The 20015-nt window shown below is 38.0% G+C and overlaps 1 protein-coding gene across 1 annotated transcript; it reads left to right on the forward strand.

Moving 5' to 3' along the window:
• Positions 1-432: 432 nt before the first annotated feature.
• On the forward strand, positions 433-17233 carry KIAA1524 (KIAA1524 ortholog; the record flags this gene model as incomplete). The annotated part of the gene is made up of 11 exons (XM_010081347.1): positions 433-636; positions 1419-1518; positions 2388-2506; positions 7534-7726; positions 10720-10794; positions 10878-10988; positions 11749-11945; positions 13596-13709; positions 15087-15169; positions 15652-15791; positions 16931-17233. Coding segments are annotated over 11 exons (1507 nt in total), but the record flags the coding sequence as incomplete, so codon positions are not given.
• Between the last annotated feature and the right edge of the window lie 2782 nt (positions 17234-20015).

Genomic DNA, 20015 nt, shown 5'->3' on the forward strand with positions numbered 1-20015 from the left:
TTAAGGTCCTTTTCAACCCAGGCATTCTACGATTCTGTGATCTCTTTCTCCCTCCGATCTCTCTGATCTCTTTTCCGGGATTGCGTTTTCAGGATTGTTAGCCTGGAATGGGCTGGGCCTTGGTCATCAGGTAGTGAGCTGTTGCCCTGTGTATCAATCATTTGTATATTTGTATATTATTATTACTATTATTATTATCATTATTACAATTATTATTTTCAATTTTATTGTAGTTTAGTTATTAAATTGTTCTTATCTCAACCTACGAGTTTCATTTCTCTTTACTCCTTTAATTCTCTTCCCCCAACTCCGGGGAGGGGGGAAGGAGAGAAGGGTGAGTGAGTGGCTGCATGCTATTTGCTAGGTTTTAAAAGCATTTTTGGAAGCTCTTGTACTTTGATACACTAACTTTTTTGTGTCCTTTATTATTAGAAAATGTTGCCCTTTTGCGCCAATACCTAAGCATATTAAGTTTATTCTTAACTCAACTCTACTGCTCTGTAGAGATGACATACTGAAAATGCATGCCTCGAAGGTACTGACTGCCAGCCAATGCACGTCTCTAATAGAACACCAATTTACATATAGTGGGATTAATACTGGTTTTGGAATAAAAGTAGTGGACTCTAAAATCTGGTAAGCATACAAATTAATCTAAAATCTAGTTTAGCAAGACATGTATGAGAGTTAAGTTATTGTTCTAATGGAAAGTATGTTGTAGCTGAAAGTACCATTTAAATGCATGTAAATCAATACTATTTTTAAATCAAACTCAGTGTTTTTGTGGCACTAGAAAGTAATGTTGCTGGTCAGTTCAATAGCTAAAACCTAGCTTAAACATTCAGATGCTGTTTTTGACATAAGCTGGAGATCCACTTATGTGTAACAATGACCTTAAACCTCATGCAGTAGTTCAAGCTTATCCAGATTGAAGTTTACCAGAACTGCTCATGGCATCTAATTTTTCACTTTGGTTTTATGCAGCCGGAGTTCAAAAATATCACATATTGGGAGGGGGAGGGAATTATTGCACTGAAAATGGAATATACGTTCCTGCAGCTCAGTGTCATTAACATGAATGTTGATATAACTAGGAGTTATATGTCCAAAAATCAGTAAAATACAATTTGACCTACAATTAAACCCTTCTCGCTTTAAACTTGAAACTGGTTTTTTGGTCTTCACTGTTGCCATCCTTGACATGCTGGAGAGGCTCAGCAGCATGTCCGAGGAACTTAGTGATCTCTCTTGGTGTTGGTGTTGTTGACTTGCTAGACATATTTAATTTCTTTGTGAAGACATTTATTATTTTTTTTTAATTGACTGGATTTATTTATCGACACTGATTTGACAAATCTCGCTCTCCCTTCTTTTTTTTTGCCCCTCTCACTTCACTTCTGTGTTTGTATGCTTAAAAGCAAACTTGCTGCTGATATTATTTTGAAAACACTTGATCTTATGAGCAAACTGAAGCAGGATGTACCTGGTATGGAAGTCAGTTTCTACAAAATTTTACAGGTATGATTTTAAAATGTCTTATGAAGCATTTCTGTGAATTGTCATTGCACTATAGTAGTTTTAGTTCTGAATGTTTTGCATATAAGTTGTAAAGCTTATAGGAAAGTATAGTCCCCTAGGCACAATTCTTAAAGGTTAATTGCTAATTCTTCTAAAATAAGAGCAGTTTGCTTTTACCCCAGTCATTTATTTCAGTAATGCACATGAAATCACACTTCAGCTGCCTGGATAATAACTTCAGAATTATCCTTTTAAGACTGCATTAGGACTGCAGTTTAAAGGTAGCAAGCTAGAAAAAAGTTATCACAACCATATAATTATTTGTGGGGTTGGTTATTATTAAATATATACATCTAATTTGTGACTTTGTGTAGTCAAAACAGTTTCTGGTAACTATTGGTCAGATGGTACCTTAACAATTTACTTTAGTGGAAAAGTAATCTAGATAGTCAAACATTTCTTGCTGTTTTGGAGGGTTTTCTTTTAAAAATGGGAATTGTGTGATTTAGTGGGTAGCAATAAGAGTTTCGCAATCCTCAGGAAATCCTTATAAACCTTAAGCTTGTGACCCCTGATGATGGAAATCAAGGGCTTTAAAAATGAAAGGAATTAAATAGTCTCTTTACCTGTTGCATTGGATTTAATGGGAAAACACGTTTCTAAATACTCCGAAGTGTAAACTGTTTTTAAAATCACTTCTCTTCCATTGACTTCAGGCTCAGGGACTTGGAAGGGCAAACTTTAAGAAGGTAGCTTAAGTTTTTAATAAAACATTTCTGTGCTCGTAGGCCTTGATATTGTGACGTATGGGTGATTTTGTTGTTGTTGACTGTTATATCATGTTTTGACCAAAGTAGTTTCTTTTTTAGGATCAACGCTTGATTGTGCCTTTGACATTTGCTTTAACATCAGACCATAGAGAGCAAGTCCAAGTGGGACTTGGAATACTGTTTGAGGCTGCACCCTTACCAGATTTTCCTGCCATAGTGTAAGTTTATTTTTGTGGTAGTCTGGTAGGCTTTGACATTTTTATAGGCTTAATGATTCATGTTTCTTGGCATATTACTTTGAGTTCATCAGAGATGGAAACTTTAGAAGAATTGTCTTGTTTCTTCTTTATCTACAGTCTCTTGACAGTAGTGATCTTGGAGGCTAGAGGAAGTGGTTCAAATGCTGATAGTATTCAGTTAACATCAGATCCTAGAGAGCATTCTAGTGACTGACTTCTGTCCCTCAGGGTTCACTTGTCTGAAGGTTGTTCTTGAAACTTTCTGCTTGGAGTGCATTTAATATTCTGACTGTCAGATTTCTTTCTCTACTGAACTTTGTCAAACATGCTCCTAAAGCTTTGCTTACCCTTTTGCAGTAGCTTCCAAGAAAGAACAGGATAGGATAAGACACAGGCAGATGGCAGTTCAGGTAGTATTTAAGGTGGTTTAAGTAGGGGAAAAAATATTGAGAAACTCTGTTTGATGGAGTCATTATTTCTGTAGATATAATAAATCGGGAAAAACTAACCTTAAATTGTATCACGGCCGTTACAATCTAGAAAACCAATCTGAAACTTCTTCTCTTTTTGTTAGCAGAACTTTTTAAAAACAAAAATGGGAACTGTTTCAAAGGACTTCCAGATTAGGTGCCTGTTTGGCATTTGAGCTGCTTTTCTCAAGTAAAAGATGTGTAACATAACTAGCTTATCTTGGAACAGTGGCCGAATTACTACTTATACAAGGGGGAGGAAAGTAAAGGAAAGTGACCTAACCAAATTGCCTCATTGTGTTTTTTTGGTTGTTTTTGAGAAAGCTTGTGAAGATAGTGGCATATACAGGAACTTTAAAAAACAAAACTAAACAAATAAAAAGACTTCCCACTCTCTAGGAAATCTTACTTTTTTCTGTCATAACTGAAAAATAGGTTAGTGATAAGAACACAGTAATAATCTAAAACTACGTTCATCCTGAAAACATCAGTGCTGGTTTTATGATTACCAAGTAATGCTATATATCAATAATATCAATATATGTAGTTATCTGTAGACTTCAGGGGATAAATAGGGGGTGGGGCAGAGGGGACATGTTGTTTAAGTAGAGGGATGTTTGTAAAACCATCAAAATGGGTACAAAATATATTTTGAAAGCTGAAACGCCAACCCAAATAGAGTTTCAGAAGAGGTATGCCGCTCCGGAGGTCTTGGGCTGCAGGGAGCTTTTGGGACCTCCTACTAAAGCTGGGGCAGTAGGAGGTGGTCTTTTAGCCTGCAGGAGGTGTGCAGTTGCTGAGGATCTGTGGTGCCAAGAAAAGGAGCTGTGGGAGGTCAGCAGCCTGTGAGTATTGGAGATGATGAGGAAGAGATTGACCCGATCCTTCTTCAACAGCTTGCAGTTTCAAGTGCCTGAGACCCCAGGCACTGCCCTGGAGGGGCAGACAGACCCTATGCCTATCAGGTTGGGAAATGGAGACTCCTATGATGGCGATGGCTGGAAGCTGTGGTGGCACAGGTGATGTTCCCCTCAATTCTGTCAGGGAGAGAGGAAGGCCTTGAGAAGGAGTGGACAGATTCTGTAGGTCAACACTTGGTTGTACAGCCAGTGTCAGAAACAGTTCTGGTTTGGTTTCCATGACCATGAGACTGGGGATCAAGGACTGGCCAACCTGATGAGAACTTTAAACTAAACGTGACAAGGGAGGGGAAAAGATGACCAACAATGAAGTGAGTAAGTCGTAGACTGGGTTGCTAAACAAAGGTTTTGGGTTTATGTGAACAGGAAGAACCTTACAATCAACACAACAGGGCTAAAGCCGGGTCACTCCAATATGCACATAAGGAAGAGATTGCCTATGGGACAGTATTGTGGGGGAAAAGTCCTCATACTCTTCCTGGGAAATCAACAAGGTGGTATGCCCCTCTGAAATGCCTGCAAATAAGGCACATACCGTTGGGAAGAAACAGGAGAAACTGGAAGAATGCGTGCAGTTACACGGCTGTGGAATCACAGGCCTGTGATTGGCTTACATGACTGGAGTGCTACAATGGATGGATACAGGACCTTTAGGAAAGATGGACCAGAAAGGTGAGGAAGGAGAGTTGCTCTTTTTATGAGAGAGCAGAGGGAATGCATGGAACTCTGGGACAGACAAACTAGCTGAGAGTTTGAGTAAAGATTAGCAGGCAGACCAAAATGGGCAATGTTGTAGTGGCTGCAGACTGCCAGATCAGAAGGAAGTAGTAGAGGAAACAACTCAAAGAAGCCTCACATTCACAGGCTGTGGTCCTTGTAGGAGACTTTAACCACATTGATATTTGCTGGATAGGTAATGCAGTAGGGCATGAGCAATCCAGGAGATCTCTGGAGCACACTGATGACCACTTCCTAACACAGAGCATTGAGAAGCTCATGATAGAAGACATTCTGCTGGACCTGATTACTACTAGACAAGGAAGAATTGTTTGGGGATGTGAAGGTCAGTGACATCCTTGTTTGCAGTGACCATGAGATGTTGATGCTCAAGTTTCTGAGAGGAAGAAACAGGGCAAGAAATAGGATCACAATCCTGAACTTCAGGAGAGCAGATCTTGGCCTCTTTTTTATGACCTGCTTGGAAGAATCCTATGGGATGCAGCTCTGGGGGGAAGAGGGGCAAGGAGAGCTGGTTGGTTGATTATTCTTTTTGCTTTTCCCTCCTGCCTCATCCCCTTCAACCCTCCTCCCCAAAGGATAATTTTCTTCAAGTCCTTAATGGTCCATCCCATCTCAACAAGCAGAAAATGGAACAAACATGGCAGGAGACCTGCAAGGAGCTCCAGACAAAATTCAGATATAAAAAGGAAGTATACAAGAGGCACAGGCAGAGACAGATGACCTGGGCGGAATATAGAGAAAGCGTCCAAGTATACAGGGATGGAGTTAGAAAAGCCAGATCTCATCTGGAGTTGAAACTGGTGGCATGTGTGAAAGGCAACATGAAAGACTTCTACCAGTACATCAGCGTCAAAAGACAGACCACAAAAAACGTGTGCCTTTCTGCTGAATGGGGCAGGAGACCTGATGACAAAGGACATGGAAAAGGTTGATGTACTCAATGCCTTGTTCACCTTGATCTTCACTGGTATGATTTACCTTTGGGAATCCTAGGTCCCTGAGAACAGTGGGAAGTCCAGAGGAAGGCAGACTTTCCCTGAGTGGTAGAGGATCACATTCTGGAACATGTAAACCTGACATATACAGAAGTCCATGAGACTTGATAGGATGCATCCATTAGTGCTTAGGAATTTGGCTCATGTCATTGCAAGGCCATTCCAGATTGTCTTTGAAAAGTCATGGTGACTGGGAGAGGTTCCTGAGGACTAGAAGAAAACAAATGTAACTTCTGTCTTCAAGAATGGCAAAGATGATCAATAGCACCCTGGACTACATTAGGAAGAGTGTTGCCGGCAGGTTGAAGGAGGTGATCATTCCCCTCTGCTCAGCCCTGGCAAGACCATGTCTCGAGTGCTGTGTCCAGGTCTGAGCAGAGTACAAGAGAGATACAAACATACTAGAGTGAATCTAATGAAGGGCCATTAAGATGTCTGAGGGATGAGCATGTGTCATACAAGGTGAGACAGAGAACTGGGATTGTTTAATTTTGAGAAGACTTTAGGGGGATCTTATCAATGTGTATAAATGTCTGATGGAAAGGAACAAAGAAGATGGAGCCAGAGTCTTCTCAGTGGTATCCATTGACAGGACAAGAGACAGGCACAAACTTGAAATTAAAAAAAAAAAAAAAAAAAAAAAAAAAAACCAAAAAAACCCCAACCTTTTTGATTTCTTTAACTATAAGAAAAAAAAACTTTTACTGTAAGGGGAATCAAACCCTGGAAAAGGCTGCCCAGAGAAATTGTGGAGTCTTCATCCTTTGGCACAGTCAAAACTATTGGAAATAGTCCTGGGCAACCTGCTTAGAGCAGCAGAGTTGAACTAGATGATCTTTAGAGGTCCCTTTGAACCTCAACTATTCTATGGTCACATGATTTTGTGGATATAGGAAGCATTTTTATAATGGCCCAGGAACAAATACTCTGTAAAAATGAAGGATCTGTACAATCCAACATGCATGGAGTTGTACAATGGAATAACCAAATAGCATGTCTATAAATGCAAGTTAAAAATAGACTCTGTTCACTTAGGAAGTAACTGAGACAGCACTTCAGTGAAGTAGTTGGGATAACTTAGTAATTAAGGAATTTATTGAGAGGAAAAGCTTTTTGACTGGTGCCTCAAAAATCAGCTCTTTAGACTTCTCATTCTCTCTGATTTGGAATAAATATGTCATTAGTAGCTGCCTTGAAAATACCAACCACAGGTTACATACAAACACTGGAACGTAAGTACTGTAATTATTTATGTATAAGCTTTTGCGTTGTCTTTCCTGTACAAATTTGAACTGATTGTACTTTTATCAACATACTTAAATTTTGGTTAAAACTTAAGAAATGAAGGGTGCTGTACTCAAGATAGTATTGTAAAATAGCATGGCACACAAGGAAAAACTAAGGTTTATTGGTAGCACTCTTTCTTCTCATGATTCAATCTTATTTTTATGCCTAAAAAAAAAAAATCCTTACTAAATGCTTTCTCAGTCTTCCTACTTATAAACAGTGGCCTAGTTAAGTTGAATAAAGACATGAAGTAACGTGTTTCTCAAGCCAGTAAGAGACAGATGATCTGATCTGTTCTGCTCAAGAAGAGCTGAACACCATGTCCTGTCTGGAAAGATACTGCATTTGTTTCTAAAGGCTAGCCATGGCAGACTTTTTTTTTTTTTTTTCTTCTTACTTTCTGTATCTCTGGACAGTTTGGGCATGTGTGATAGTACATCTTAATGTTGTGTGATAATGCAAATGTAACTGTTCCCCATAGTCTGTTTTAAATGAAAAAGAAGTTAATTATATTATGAAATTGTTTTCATCATCAATCCTTGCAACAATATTTGTAGCAGGTTGTTTCATTAATAGCCTTTATGTTTATGCAGGCTTGGTGAAAGCATTGCGGCAAATAATGCTTACAGACAACAAGAAATGGAGCACGCATCGAAAAGAATCCAAATGCAGTCATCTGTGACCAGCTTTGCTTCAGTGAGGTGTTCTTCATCCTGTCCTTCAAGTGATGAATCCACAACTTCAAATATTCAGGATTTAATACAAAAACTTCATTCTGGACTAGAGGTTAGTTGAATTGGTGCACCGTTGTTAAATATTTGATACTTCTACTGTGGGGAAAAGAAATCAAGATCCAAGTGTCAGGCTATAGTGCATGTATCAATTGAGTTGTTTAGATTCCTACCTATATAGAATGTGCTCCTTTTATTACGCACTTTAGCAGAATTCAAAGGTGGTTCTTTGTGCTACATCAGAAGCTGGTCCTCCTTATTGGGATCCCTTTCTCCAGTGGGGTTGCCCACACTCTTCTAGCTATCAGATGTGGAGGCAGGTGTCAGATATAGTCTCAACTGCCTAGACTGTGCTGTTAAAGGAGCCTCCTCCCCCTTCTTCCTAAGAAATAGTCTGTGATAAAATAGAGATGATATGCAGCTTTGTAAGAGTATGGTGCATCTCCTATATGCCTAAGCAGGCTTACGAACGTTTTCCTTTTCTTGCCTGTAGCGGACTCTTTAGCATTTGCAGTTCAGTTTTTGTGGCCTTCTTGGAAAAGCACTATTATTACATCAGAAAAAAGTTTTTGCTTCCATCTGCAGCAACATACATTGTGAATGAGACACTCAAACAGGCACCACATACACTGTGCTTCTTTGCAGGCCATATTGTCAGGCACTGAATATATTTCCTCTTTTCTGTTCAAAGCAAGTTAGTTGCTTTGTAGCTGCTTCAGAGTGAGTGATGGATTGTTGCTTCTATTTTCTTTTGGCTTACAAGAACAGTATGCAAATTGGGAAAATGAAGAGAATGCCTGATAACGGCTTGATATCTGTATTAGTGGCATTGCCTCCAGCCTTAGCTTTGCAACCCTCCTCTCTTTGTTGTAACTGATAAGAATGAAACTCAGCAAGCTACCAGTTCCAGTCAGCTGCTAGAATAATAGTGAAAAAGGTCAAGTGAGTCTTCTCTGGCTTACTTTGTACTCTGCCACTGAATGCTCCTATTGATCATCCTTTTCAGGACTGCACATGAGTCTGTAGGTACACTGCTGTGTATATATTAATGTAAAGCAGCCACAGGTGCCTAACAGCACTAGTGCAGCAACTTCCACTACTGTGACAACCTGTAAGGCTGCTTCAGTTTTTGAAGGGAGAAAGTTGTTGAACTGTTGAGCGAATCTTTTCTTAGACCTTCTGATTGGTAGATCTTTCCTTTAAAAATCAATATGCACATTCACTTAAAATAATGTTGCATGAAGCTCAAATGTATGTAAAAACATAATAGGGAAAACACTTCTAGTAGTATTACTGTACAGAGAGTGTGAATGGAACTTACAGAAGCTTTTCTTATAGTAGTAATATCTAAAAGGACATAGAGATGACAAGTTCACAGGCAGAAAAATAAACTGGAGGTATGTGGGAGCTACTGTTAATATACAAAAAAATTCTGACATAATGGTAGAGATGGTAGCTTTTCAGTAGGTGTTCATTTTATGAACAGCTGGGAGAGCTTGCACTTGGTCGTGCATCAGCATATATGAACAGCTGCTGAAAACTGCTGTTATAGTAGCACTGCCTAAGAAAAAAATCTCCTGAAATAACCAAGTAACATTGTCACTTGACTCATGTATGTATTTTATTCACAGAATAGTTTAGGTTGGAAGGGACCTGTAAAGGTCATCTAGGCCAACCCCCTTGTAATGAGCAGGGACATCTTCAAACTAGATCAGGTTGCACAGAGCACCATTTAACCTGGCCTTGAATGTTTTCAGGGATGGGGCATCTAACACCTCTCTGGGCAACCTGTTCCAGTGTTTCAGCACCCTCATTGTAAAAACATTTCTTCCTTGTAACTAGTCTGTGTCTACCATCTTTCATTTGACAATAGTTCATTGTCCTATTGCTACAGGCCCTACTAAAAGGTCTGTCTCCATCTTTCTTATAAGCCCCCTTCAAGTATTGAAAGGGCACAATAAAGTCTCCCTGGAGCCTTCTCTTTCCAGGCTGAAAGTTCTCTCAGCCTGTCCTCACATCGGAGGTGCTCCAGCCCTCTGATCATCTTCATGGCCCTCCTCTGGACCCACTCCAACAGGTCCATGTCTTTTCTGTGCTGAGGACTCCAGAGCTGGATGCAGTACTCCAGGTGGGGTCTCAAGAGAGCGAAGCAGAGGAGGAGAATCTCTTCCCTCAACCTGCTGGTCACACTTCTTTTGATGCAGCCCAGGATGTGGTTGGCTTTCTGGGCTGCGAGCACGTGTTGCTGGGTCATGTCCAGCTTTTCATCCACCAGTAACCCCAAGTCCTTCTTGACAGGGCTGCTTTTAATCCCTTCATCCCCCAGCCTGTGTTGATACCAGGGTTTGCCCTGACCCACATGCAGGACCTTGCACTTGGCCTTGTTGAACCTCATGAGGTTCACATGGGCCCACCTCTCAAGCCTGTCAGGGTCACTCTGAATGGCATCTGGTCCCTCAGGTGTGTCAACCACACCACTCAGCTTGGTGTCATCTGCAAATAAACACTTAGGACTTGTTGTGCCATATATGGTAAATTAATTTCCTCTAGTAAGTCAGTGGGTTAACATAGTAAATTCTGTTCTGAATAGTATCCTTTCAGAACAACTTTCCTGGGCCTTTTCTGTTAATCTGTACGTTGAGAAGGCCATGGAGTATGACCAAGAATTTTTAGCCATGTGCATTTCGTGCTCTTAATATTAGGGCAAATTACTTTAGGTGTCCTATGAGGGGATTGCTAATTCTCCAACAAAGATCAGACCAAGGGGAACCACTTTAGAGTGGTGATATTTTCTTTTCATAGTGCTGGAATGATAGTCTTATGCACATGAATCCTGTTCAGACTAAATAGTTCAATTATTCACAAACTTTCTGCAAAAGTCAGGTGTATGCTTTTGAGCAGACAGTCTCAGGTATAAAAGGAAGAACTTAAAAAGTCAGGACAGCTGGACAGGTGGAGCTCACAAAACTACTGAGATCTTTAGGCACATGTTACCTGTCTAAGTAAATACAAATTTACAGTAGCAGTAATTGGAAAACATTCCCACAGATGAAGGAGCCAATCACTGATATGAGGATATCTGACATAATGGATGTCTATGAGCAGAAGCTGTCGGCATTAGCAGTGAGTACAACCTAATGTGTATGGGTACATTGCTGTCTGTACATTCAGAAAATGTTAATGAAAAATGTTCTTCCTATGTACAGTCTAAAGAAACTAGGCTGCAAGACCTTTTGGAAGCAAAAGCACTAGCTCTGGCTCAGGCTGATAGGCTGATGGCTCAGTACCGATGTCAGAGAGCCCAGGCTGAATCTGAGGTAAGAAGCAGGAGCTTCCTTCTGGGACTGGGGTGGGGCTGAGTAATAATTGGCTGGGTAGCTTTAACCATGATTGCATGTGTGGAAACTTTATACTGCTTAACTGTAAGCTGTGCTTGAAATTAGAGCAGTCTTTTTCATCATAAATATCCCATTTTCCTTTGCATTGTTCTTTGGAACAGTTTTCTTTAATATCCTTTCCCCTGTAGGAAGTCAACAAAACTACCCTACTCTACTGATTATCATTTGTTAACCATTAGTGTTAATTTAATGTTATTAATCTTGAAAATGAGTAAAGCCACTTACTAGAATTCTGTATAGAATTTGCTGGTATGTGAAGAACTGTTCCCTGTTTGTGCCTTTTAGTCACTTCTTAAAGATGAGCTTTCACATAAAGCTTGCTTCCATGGGTTAAGTACTTGAGGTATGCATTGAAAGCTCAGAATAGTTTCTATTCTTTAGAGGTTATAATAAAGATTGGGCTGCAGATTACTAAATCCATAGCTAAATGTATAATCGTTTACTTTTTTCTTCTCTCCCCCCCACACTGTCTACAAGAGTAAGGAAAAAGGAATTCAGAGTGAACAAATCAATTTGTACTTACCGTTGGGTGAGATAAGTACATTTCTTAATGTAGTTTATGGCATTTTAGTGTTAGATCCAGGGCCTCAAATATGCATGTTACAAAGTGACTTGTGAAACAGAATTGCTTGTAAATGTGGTGGGTTTTTTTTGGTGGGGGGTGTCTTTCTATTCAAAGGCAAGAACTCTTGCTGCTATGTTGAAGGATGCAGAACGAAAAAATGAAGAACTTAATGATTTGCTGAAAGCTCAGCAGGTAGAATCTGAAAGAGCACAGACTGATATTGAACAGCTCTTTCAACACAACAGGAAATTACAAACAGTTGCTGAAGAACATGAAACACTGAAAAAATCCTCTGTCGATCTTCTTCAGAGGTAAGGCATGTAATATCTCTAAGTAAATACTTCATATTCAAAGAGTGATGAAGCCCTTTACTGCCTTAAGCACATTAGAAGGGCAACATTACATGCTCCTTCATGTTTTCAAGTGAAAAAAAGTTTTTTTTCTTATATATTCCTGTTAACTCATTTGGCAAGTTCATATGTTAAATGGAGTGAGAACTAAAGTTGTAGATGTTGAAGGTTCAGTTCAGGAAATAGCAGGAACTTTGTGTAAAAGGGAGCATTGTTCTCTAAGAAACAGAATTAACAATGCTTAGTTTCTATTAGTATTATACCATACTCTCGGCTTTTTTCTTTGATCTTCTATGCTGTCTTGACGACATGCTATAAATAGTCTGGAGAAGCACCCAGTACAGTGTGTCTGCATAAGGTAGGAGCTTGCATCTTTGATCACTTCTGTAGCAAATTTGACTGAAATTAGGTAAGTAAGGAGGAAGGAGGCACCATATGTGTCCCAAATTATTTATGAACATTATTTCTTTAGGATCCTGAGCTGAAAAAGGACATGTGAGGCACAAAAAGTACATAAGGATTGAAACTATTTACGAAAATAGAATATGCTTTGTAAGAATAAAGGCTTAAAAGAGCTTTGGCTTTTCAACTTCTATGGCTTGGTCTTGTCACTAGGTGTCAGTAAGGCAAAGAAGCTGATAAAGCAGAGAGCAAGTTTCTTGCTTAATAATGGGAGCAGACATTATATTAGACAATTTTGAAGGCATATCTTTGCCTATAAGGGAGTCATGGAGGGAGGAAAAATGTATAAAACTTTTGTCCATTATGAGATTTCTTGAATAAGTATCTAGTATGATCACTGTGGAAGTGCCTATTTTTTGCTTGAATTGTATGCAGCCATAGACTTTGAACACGTATTAAACTAATTTATGTGAAATAAAACAGCCTCAATCTAGTATATAATCGTTGTGAATTCTCCAAAGTAGGAATAAAACAACTTTCCAGTCCTTACAATGTTTATAAAGCAAAAATTTGCTTTCTAAACAATCTGCACACTTGTAAATGTACTGTTCCTTGAAAGCAATCAGATAACTGACATCAGGGAGAGAATTTTCCTTTTGGTAGGAAAGTGGGAAAACATGCTTGGAGCATGAGATCTGCCACATAAACTTGTTTTAATTGCACATTGTATTGTCTTCAGTATGTTTAGTTTAGAGTATCACCAGACAACTGGAGGTCATAGACTGACTCAAAGAGTCCGTTAAAAGATGACTGCAAATAGCTAATTTATAACAGTGTATGTATGTCAAACTTCTAAAGGCATCTGTATGTTTTGCCAGTTCCTAAGAGTTTTCTACTGGAGGAAGGTTGCTTCCTGATCATTAATAATTAAGGATATGTAAGGAAGTCACTGAAGCTTAGTTTGGTTTTGTTTTTTTTTTTTTTCTTCCTCCAAGTATATTAATGTAAAACAAAACACCCAAACAAACAACAAACTACCAGCAAAAAAAATCTTCAAGCAACCTCTGCCTCCGCAAAACACCTTGCTTTTAGCTCAAGTGGGATGATTGCACAGATGATGTCAAGTATTTTTATTTGGCAAACTATTAAAGTAAAAGCTCTTCAAATGTAGTTCTACTCTTCAGCTATAACTCCCTAATTAATTTGTAGGTATGAAACAACTGAAAGACAATATAAAGATCTACAGATTACATGCAATTCACTAAATAAACAAATGGAAGCAATGAAGAAACTAAATGAATCACTTAAGCAGCAGATTGACAGGTAAGTTCAATTCAGTCATAAAGCAAATTAACGATAAACAGTAGAACTAAATAGTACTTTAGTCTCAATTTTTCTATTGTGCTTTAAGTAACATCTGAGGAGTGGAGTTTGAGGAAGCAAAAGATACTTCAGGGTTGCTTTATATGTGTATGTTAGATGAAAATTCATAGTAGTGACTTTGGTGGTTTGTTTGCTCCTCTGTTGGCTGGGGGCAGGGAGGAATACCCACAGACTTCAGCAACAGTAGGAATTAAAAAGGGTAATGAAGACAGCCCCATTCCTGGGTGCATCTGGGGGCATGAGGAGGTGTCTTTTTGGTTGTTGTTGAATTCCTAAATGCTGTTATCACCCAAAGGTTTTCATGTATTCCCTTTTAGCCTTCAAGATTTCCCTGTAATGTTATCAGATCCGGAAAAAAACCCAACCCTGCTAAACTGATACACTTAAAAATTGTGTTAGAAATAGTGATGGTTGGTATTCTGTCTGTGGTATAAAGCTTCGTTCCTCAACCATAAAAAGAGCATTACTTATGTCTTCTTGAGGACTAATTTTTTTTTCCTTTCTGATGGCTTAAAATAGATCTCTGATGTACCTTTCACCAATGTAACTAAGGGAATAGGGCTTCTATTTGAGAAATTTAATTTAATACTTAATTTTGCAGAAGATATCTTTGAAATATGCTCATAGGCAGGCCTTATATTCAGTTTAGAAGTAAAATGCTATTCTTGGTTTTGCTTGCAAAGTTCACTTCATCCTTCTGGGCTCTTGCCTTGTCAGTAATCAGAGCAGTCCAAATCACTGCCTTGAGTTCTGATTCAAATGGAAAAATCTTCATACCGATACATTAGTTTGCTACTGAATAAATTTGGATGCTTACTTTCACTGGTGAAATATGCAGCTCAGTGTAATTGAGGAGATATTCTGATGAAAGCTGCCCCTTTTTAAAGGAGGGTTGGGGAGCAGTTATTATATAGATATTCTTGAACAAATAAAACAGAGACCATGGAAATAGGGTCCTCCCATTTCTTGCTAGAGGCTTCAGCTTAGAAACTGGCAGTTAGCAGGTGGATAAACAAGTAAATAAGAGTGACAGTAGATGCCATCTATGCCAGGCAAGTGGCGGGTAGAATATGCCTTAGAAATTAGGCTAGCTAGTAATGGAAAAAACCAGATTAGCTTCACAGAATGACTGTCTCATGGTGGGGGAAAAGGAAATAAAATCTGTCTGTATTCACACCCTGCAAATTCATAGGTTTGTTGATTTGAAGCTCCTGACAGCAACTGGAAATGGCATAAAAATCATTCTAGCTTCTTAGGACAAAAAAATGGTGACATATCTCACTTTGATCATTAAAATTTATTCCTCTGCAATTTTAGGACTGCTGCACAGTTGGTAGAAACTGAAGATCACAGAAAAGAATTACAGCAACAACTACAGGAGAGAGATGGCAAAATAGCAAGTAAGTCACTTACCTAAAGGTCACTGAACCTAGATAACTAACTGGATTAACTAGATGTTATGTGCTTTAGATAAGCGGGTATATCTTACTACATAGGGATACGTAATTTAACAGTTGAATGGAACAAATACAGATTTTTTTTTTAAAGGATGCATAAATGTGATTTCCCAGACTATACGGACCTCGCTGAATGTCTGCACAGCATCATATGTCTCTTGAGGGTCTTTTTACAGCATGTCCATTAGAACTATATTCTGTAGGAACTGCCAATTACAATAGCTTAATTTAGCCGTTCTGCAAATAACTGGAAGCAACTGCTAAAACATTGCAGTAGATGGCACTACTCAGTAATTCAAATACTAGCAGCCATGTTGAGTATAAAAAATTTTAAAAGAACACCCCAAAAAACCCCTTGTTTCCCAGGCAATGCAGTATGTCTTCTAAGTTTGGTAACTCATTTTTAATGTGTTCATTTTTTTAAGCCTTGCAACAGAAAATAAAAGTTCTGGAAGAAAAACTGAAAGCTCAGCAGAAAGAAAAAACAGATATGGAACAAACTATAGATATTCTTAGAAAAGAATTAAGTAAAACAGAACAAGCAAGGAAGGAACTGAGTATCAAGGTAAGGAATTATTTGCATCTGCTTTCTAGGGACTGGAATTTTAGATATCTGTATAAATGATAGGGTTGGTAAATCAATATTTCAGTGGTAAAGTGGCTAAAGAAACTAGAGCAGTCTATGTAGTAGACAAGAATAAATTCTCTCAGCTTTAATTGTGTAACTTTTGAATTTTGAGTAGCTGAGCTTGAATTTAAGAGAAAAGAAGTCAGGGTCCGGTTCTAATGAGGCTCTATGAGGTATGGTGTGTGATTACATAATGTTTGGGGGGGGGGGGACAAAAACAAAAAAAACCAACCAAAAACAAAACAAAAAACCAACAAACTCAACAACTGTAGAGCAGTATTGAAAAAGAGAATGTAGCACACTCATCTTCAGTAGTTTTGAGTACTGTAAAATGTGGATTGGCTTACTTTCTCCTCTTTCTTGTGTCCTGAATTAAGGTACATATGCTACATATGTATGCACCAAAAATACATCTGGTTGATTTTTTTGATCTTTGAAATTTTAATAGAGTACCTATTTTTATCTCTAAGAAAAACAATGTATTTTTTTCAAAACAGAAACAAGTTTGGCTATATCAAGTTAACCAGGTAATGTTTCAAAACCAAAACAAAATCCCGAGAAATTCAGTGCATCCTATATGTCCTTGCCTGTAAACTCAAGAGGCAGAGATTAATTTTACATATAAACTGGTCGGCGATTGCAAAGTATGCACTCTTGCAAAGCTTTTGTTGTATTTCCATTCCCCAGAAGCAAAGTCTAATCTCTCCAGGCAGTATTATCCAACATATAGCAAGTATTTCCATTGTTCCTGGTAAATATTTACAGGTGTGGTGCTTGAAATGAAACGTGAATGGCTTAACTACGAACACTTCTGCTTAAATAGGACAATGATAACATGGGGGTTGGTGCTTTCCTGTGGTATCTAACGTTCCGAAGCATGGCAGTAGCTGTAATCATTCATGCGCACCAAATGTATAGCTGAGAAAGATATTTCTGAAACAAGGTTGTAATTTTAAAACTGTACTTTTTAAAATTGCTTTTTTAAATTCACCACCAGGCTACTCAACTCTCACTGTATTGTCTATGTTTTTCAGTTGGTAATGGAGGAAATTATAACGTTTTGTTTGTTTCTCCAGGCATCTTCTCTGGAAGTTCAAAAATCTCAGTTAGAAGGACGCTTGGAAGAAAAAGAAGCACTTGTAAAACTACAGAAGGAAGAATTGAACAAACACTCCAATATGATTGCAATGATTCACAGTCTAAGTGGTGGCAAGTTAAGTGCGGAAACAGTGAACCTCACTTTATAGGGCTCTATTGTTAAGGTTTTAGTATTTTATACATATGTATGAATATATGTAAACATTTTTAAACTTGAAGCTAGCGTACATTCTGGCTTAAAAAAAATCTAAAGTAGCTTAACTATCAATTGACAAGAAAAAGTAGTAATTGTGGAAGCTTTGGTCTAAAAAAACTGAGCTGTATAGCAAATAGATCTTCTGGCGGTCTTGGTGGAAGTATTATCCCCTGTATTGGGAGCTGAATGCAACTTTTGGTGACTAACCTTCCAAAATATATACAGGGAACCATAAAATAGAAGTCACTGTCAACTTTAGGTCTGTATATTCCTCTATTGGCTGTCTGGCAAGCAGCGTGCTTCATGGGTTAAGCACTTTTATAGTTTAATCTTGTTAGTTTTGACTCTTTTGAATACCATTGTTATTTGTGTAGTGTTGCTTCCTGATGTCTCAGGTACAAATGTAAAAATAAAATGGATTATATGAATTAGAACATGTTACATTGAAAGCTGCATTTATAAGTGTATTGGTGCAAATGCTTCATGTAGTAAGTATGTGGAGGTGTTTCTAACTATGTGGAGATATAAATTTGAGCAAGTACAACAGCATATCTGAGTGACTTGTCAGCAAATAGCATCAATTAGGGAAAGTATGCTAAAATGAAAAACATAAATGTACAAATATTTCTTAAATACTAGATACTTTACTAATCCTACAACACTTCCTTTCATTCTTTAAAAAATATTGCACTTTTTTGACTGTCCTATCTGCTGCATGCTAGCTATTGTCAGCATTGTTATTTTCTGCTGTACACCAACAGGATTTCATATATTGCTCATAGTATAACTACTTAGGTAACTTTGTTTTTTTAAAAAATGTGCTTTCATATGAAAGACTAGTACTAGAATTTGATGCACATTTTTGAGTACCAGAACACAGTCCTTAGTTTACATGTGACATTAATAGTGTCTTTTACCAGTTGGCAGAATTATTTCATTGGTATCTGTATTTTGATAGAACTACCAGAGTTCTGGGTGATCCAATATATCTCTCTTTCTGTAGCATTACTGTCTTTATTTTTATTTAGTATGTAATGGCTAGATTTTAAAATACTGAGATTCTTTGTTTTTTCAGTTGTGTAATAGATGTCTTACTGAATCTGTTCAACTCGTGTCTAAGTACAGCCTTGTACATTCTGTCGCAATTATACAACATCAGATGAATTGTACCTATTTTAAACTGTTCCTGAAACATATTTTTTTATAATTTAACCATAGGTAAGATTTATAGGCATTGTTCTGATCTCTGTGAAGGTCAGGGAATAAAAAAAAATAATAATTGCTCTATTTTCTGTTTTATATATTCTCTTAAGTGAGGTAAATGGTATAGGGATGACTGCCAGCTTTTGTGCAAAATACATGCAGTTTCGTTGCCTTTTTGTATAAACTGCAGTTATTGCTTAGGAAGGTAAAAAAAAAAAAAGTTGTCAGAATTGCTGAGGTGAGGGGGTTTTGTTAAACGTTTGCAAACTCGATTGGGAAAGAAAACTTCGTAAACTATAATTTTTTACTTCAGTCTAATGGGTTAAGAAATTTGAGCATCAAAGTAAATTTGCAGACGTGGGTTCACTTCTGTTTAAGTCTCTTGGTCATGGGGAAAGGGTAAGTAAATGTTTTTGCTCCCTGTCTGCCAGAAACTGCTCATGTAAAGAAATTCAAGTAGGAAAAGTCAAGCGTGTTACTAATTAAACTGATAAATGCTGGTCTGATTTTGTTTTCAAATGGTAAAATGGAAGGGCAAAAATGTCAAGCTGCTCACCAGAGTAAGGTTATGCAGTTCTAAGCTTCATGTCCCCAGAAAGAAGTAAAGGAATCTTTGGAGTTTATGTGATAGAATCCACAAAATAAGCATGGTGTATAAATATTGATTGGTTTTTGGTTTGGTTCCCCCCCACACACACAAAAAAATGTGCTGCTTCAGTATGGTATTCTAAGCCAATTGTTGCTGAACTCTATTGGGCTGCATAGCAAATAAATGCATGGACGCATCAAGCTACTTTGACAGCATTTCTGCCTTATTTCCTGGCAATGCTTTTCCAATTGGTAACGAATAGTGGCTAATGGAACTAGCAAATAAATTGATGTCTGTTTAAAATTTTGTTCAAAACCTATAGCTCTTCTCACTGCAAAAAACCCTGTAGATTTTTACATTTAATTCATGCAGAGAAATAGCTGTGTTCTGGGGTTTTGCTTTTAGATGTCTTGATATTATCAGTGTTGAAAATAGTTCTGTAATAAGGTTCCCTGTGCAGTTTTTATATTTGTGCTGCATGCTGTATCCAATATGCTATTGGACTTTTTTTTCTTTCCCCACAGGCTCCCTCATTTAGTGCAGAGAGTAGCTGGCACCAGCAGAACGAATAGCTCTTCAATAGAGTCGATTTTTAATTATCTGTGTGTTATGTCAGGTTGTCAGCTGCCTGTTTTATAAGTGCAGAGACTCTTGAGCTGTCTTAGTTCAGAGCAACCTCACATCTCAATATCAGGCACTCTAGTTCTTATCTGAAAGTAGGTGCCTTTTATTCTACATAACCTGGAGAAAGTTTTCCATTCAGCATGTGGTTCTATATAGCTTCAACCATTATTTCAATCCTGCTGTAAGAACAGTAGTTCTTTTTCTGTAGTGTGTGTTTTCTGTGCACTCTAGTTCATTTTTTGTGTACTTTTTGGGGGATAATGAGATGATAAACAGTTTGGCGTTGATGCTTTTCAGTTCATCATCTGTTGTATGTTGTCTGCATCTTGCCACTCCCCTTCTCTTTGGTCTCAGTTCTGGGTTCTTTGATCTTTTTCTACTTCCCTGCTAGTGGTTTATTTTAGGCTTTTACTTTCCCCTACTTCTGCATCTCTCCACCTCTCACCACTGA

Source organism: Pterocles gutturalis, unplaced genomic scaffold (genome assembly GCF_000699245.1).
Source record: "Pterocles gutturalis isolate BGI_N339 unplaced genomic scaffold, ASM69924v1 scaffold20314, whole genome shotgun sequence".
NCBI classification, from domain to species: Eukaryota; Metazoa; Chordata; class Aves; order Pterocliformes; family Pteroclidae; genus Pterocles; species Pterocles gutturalis.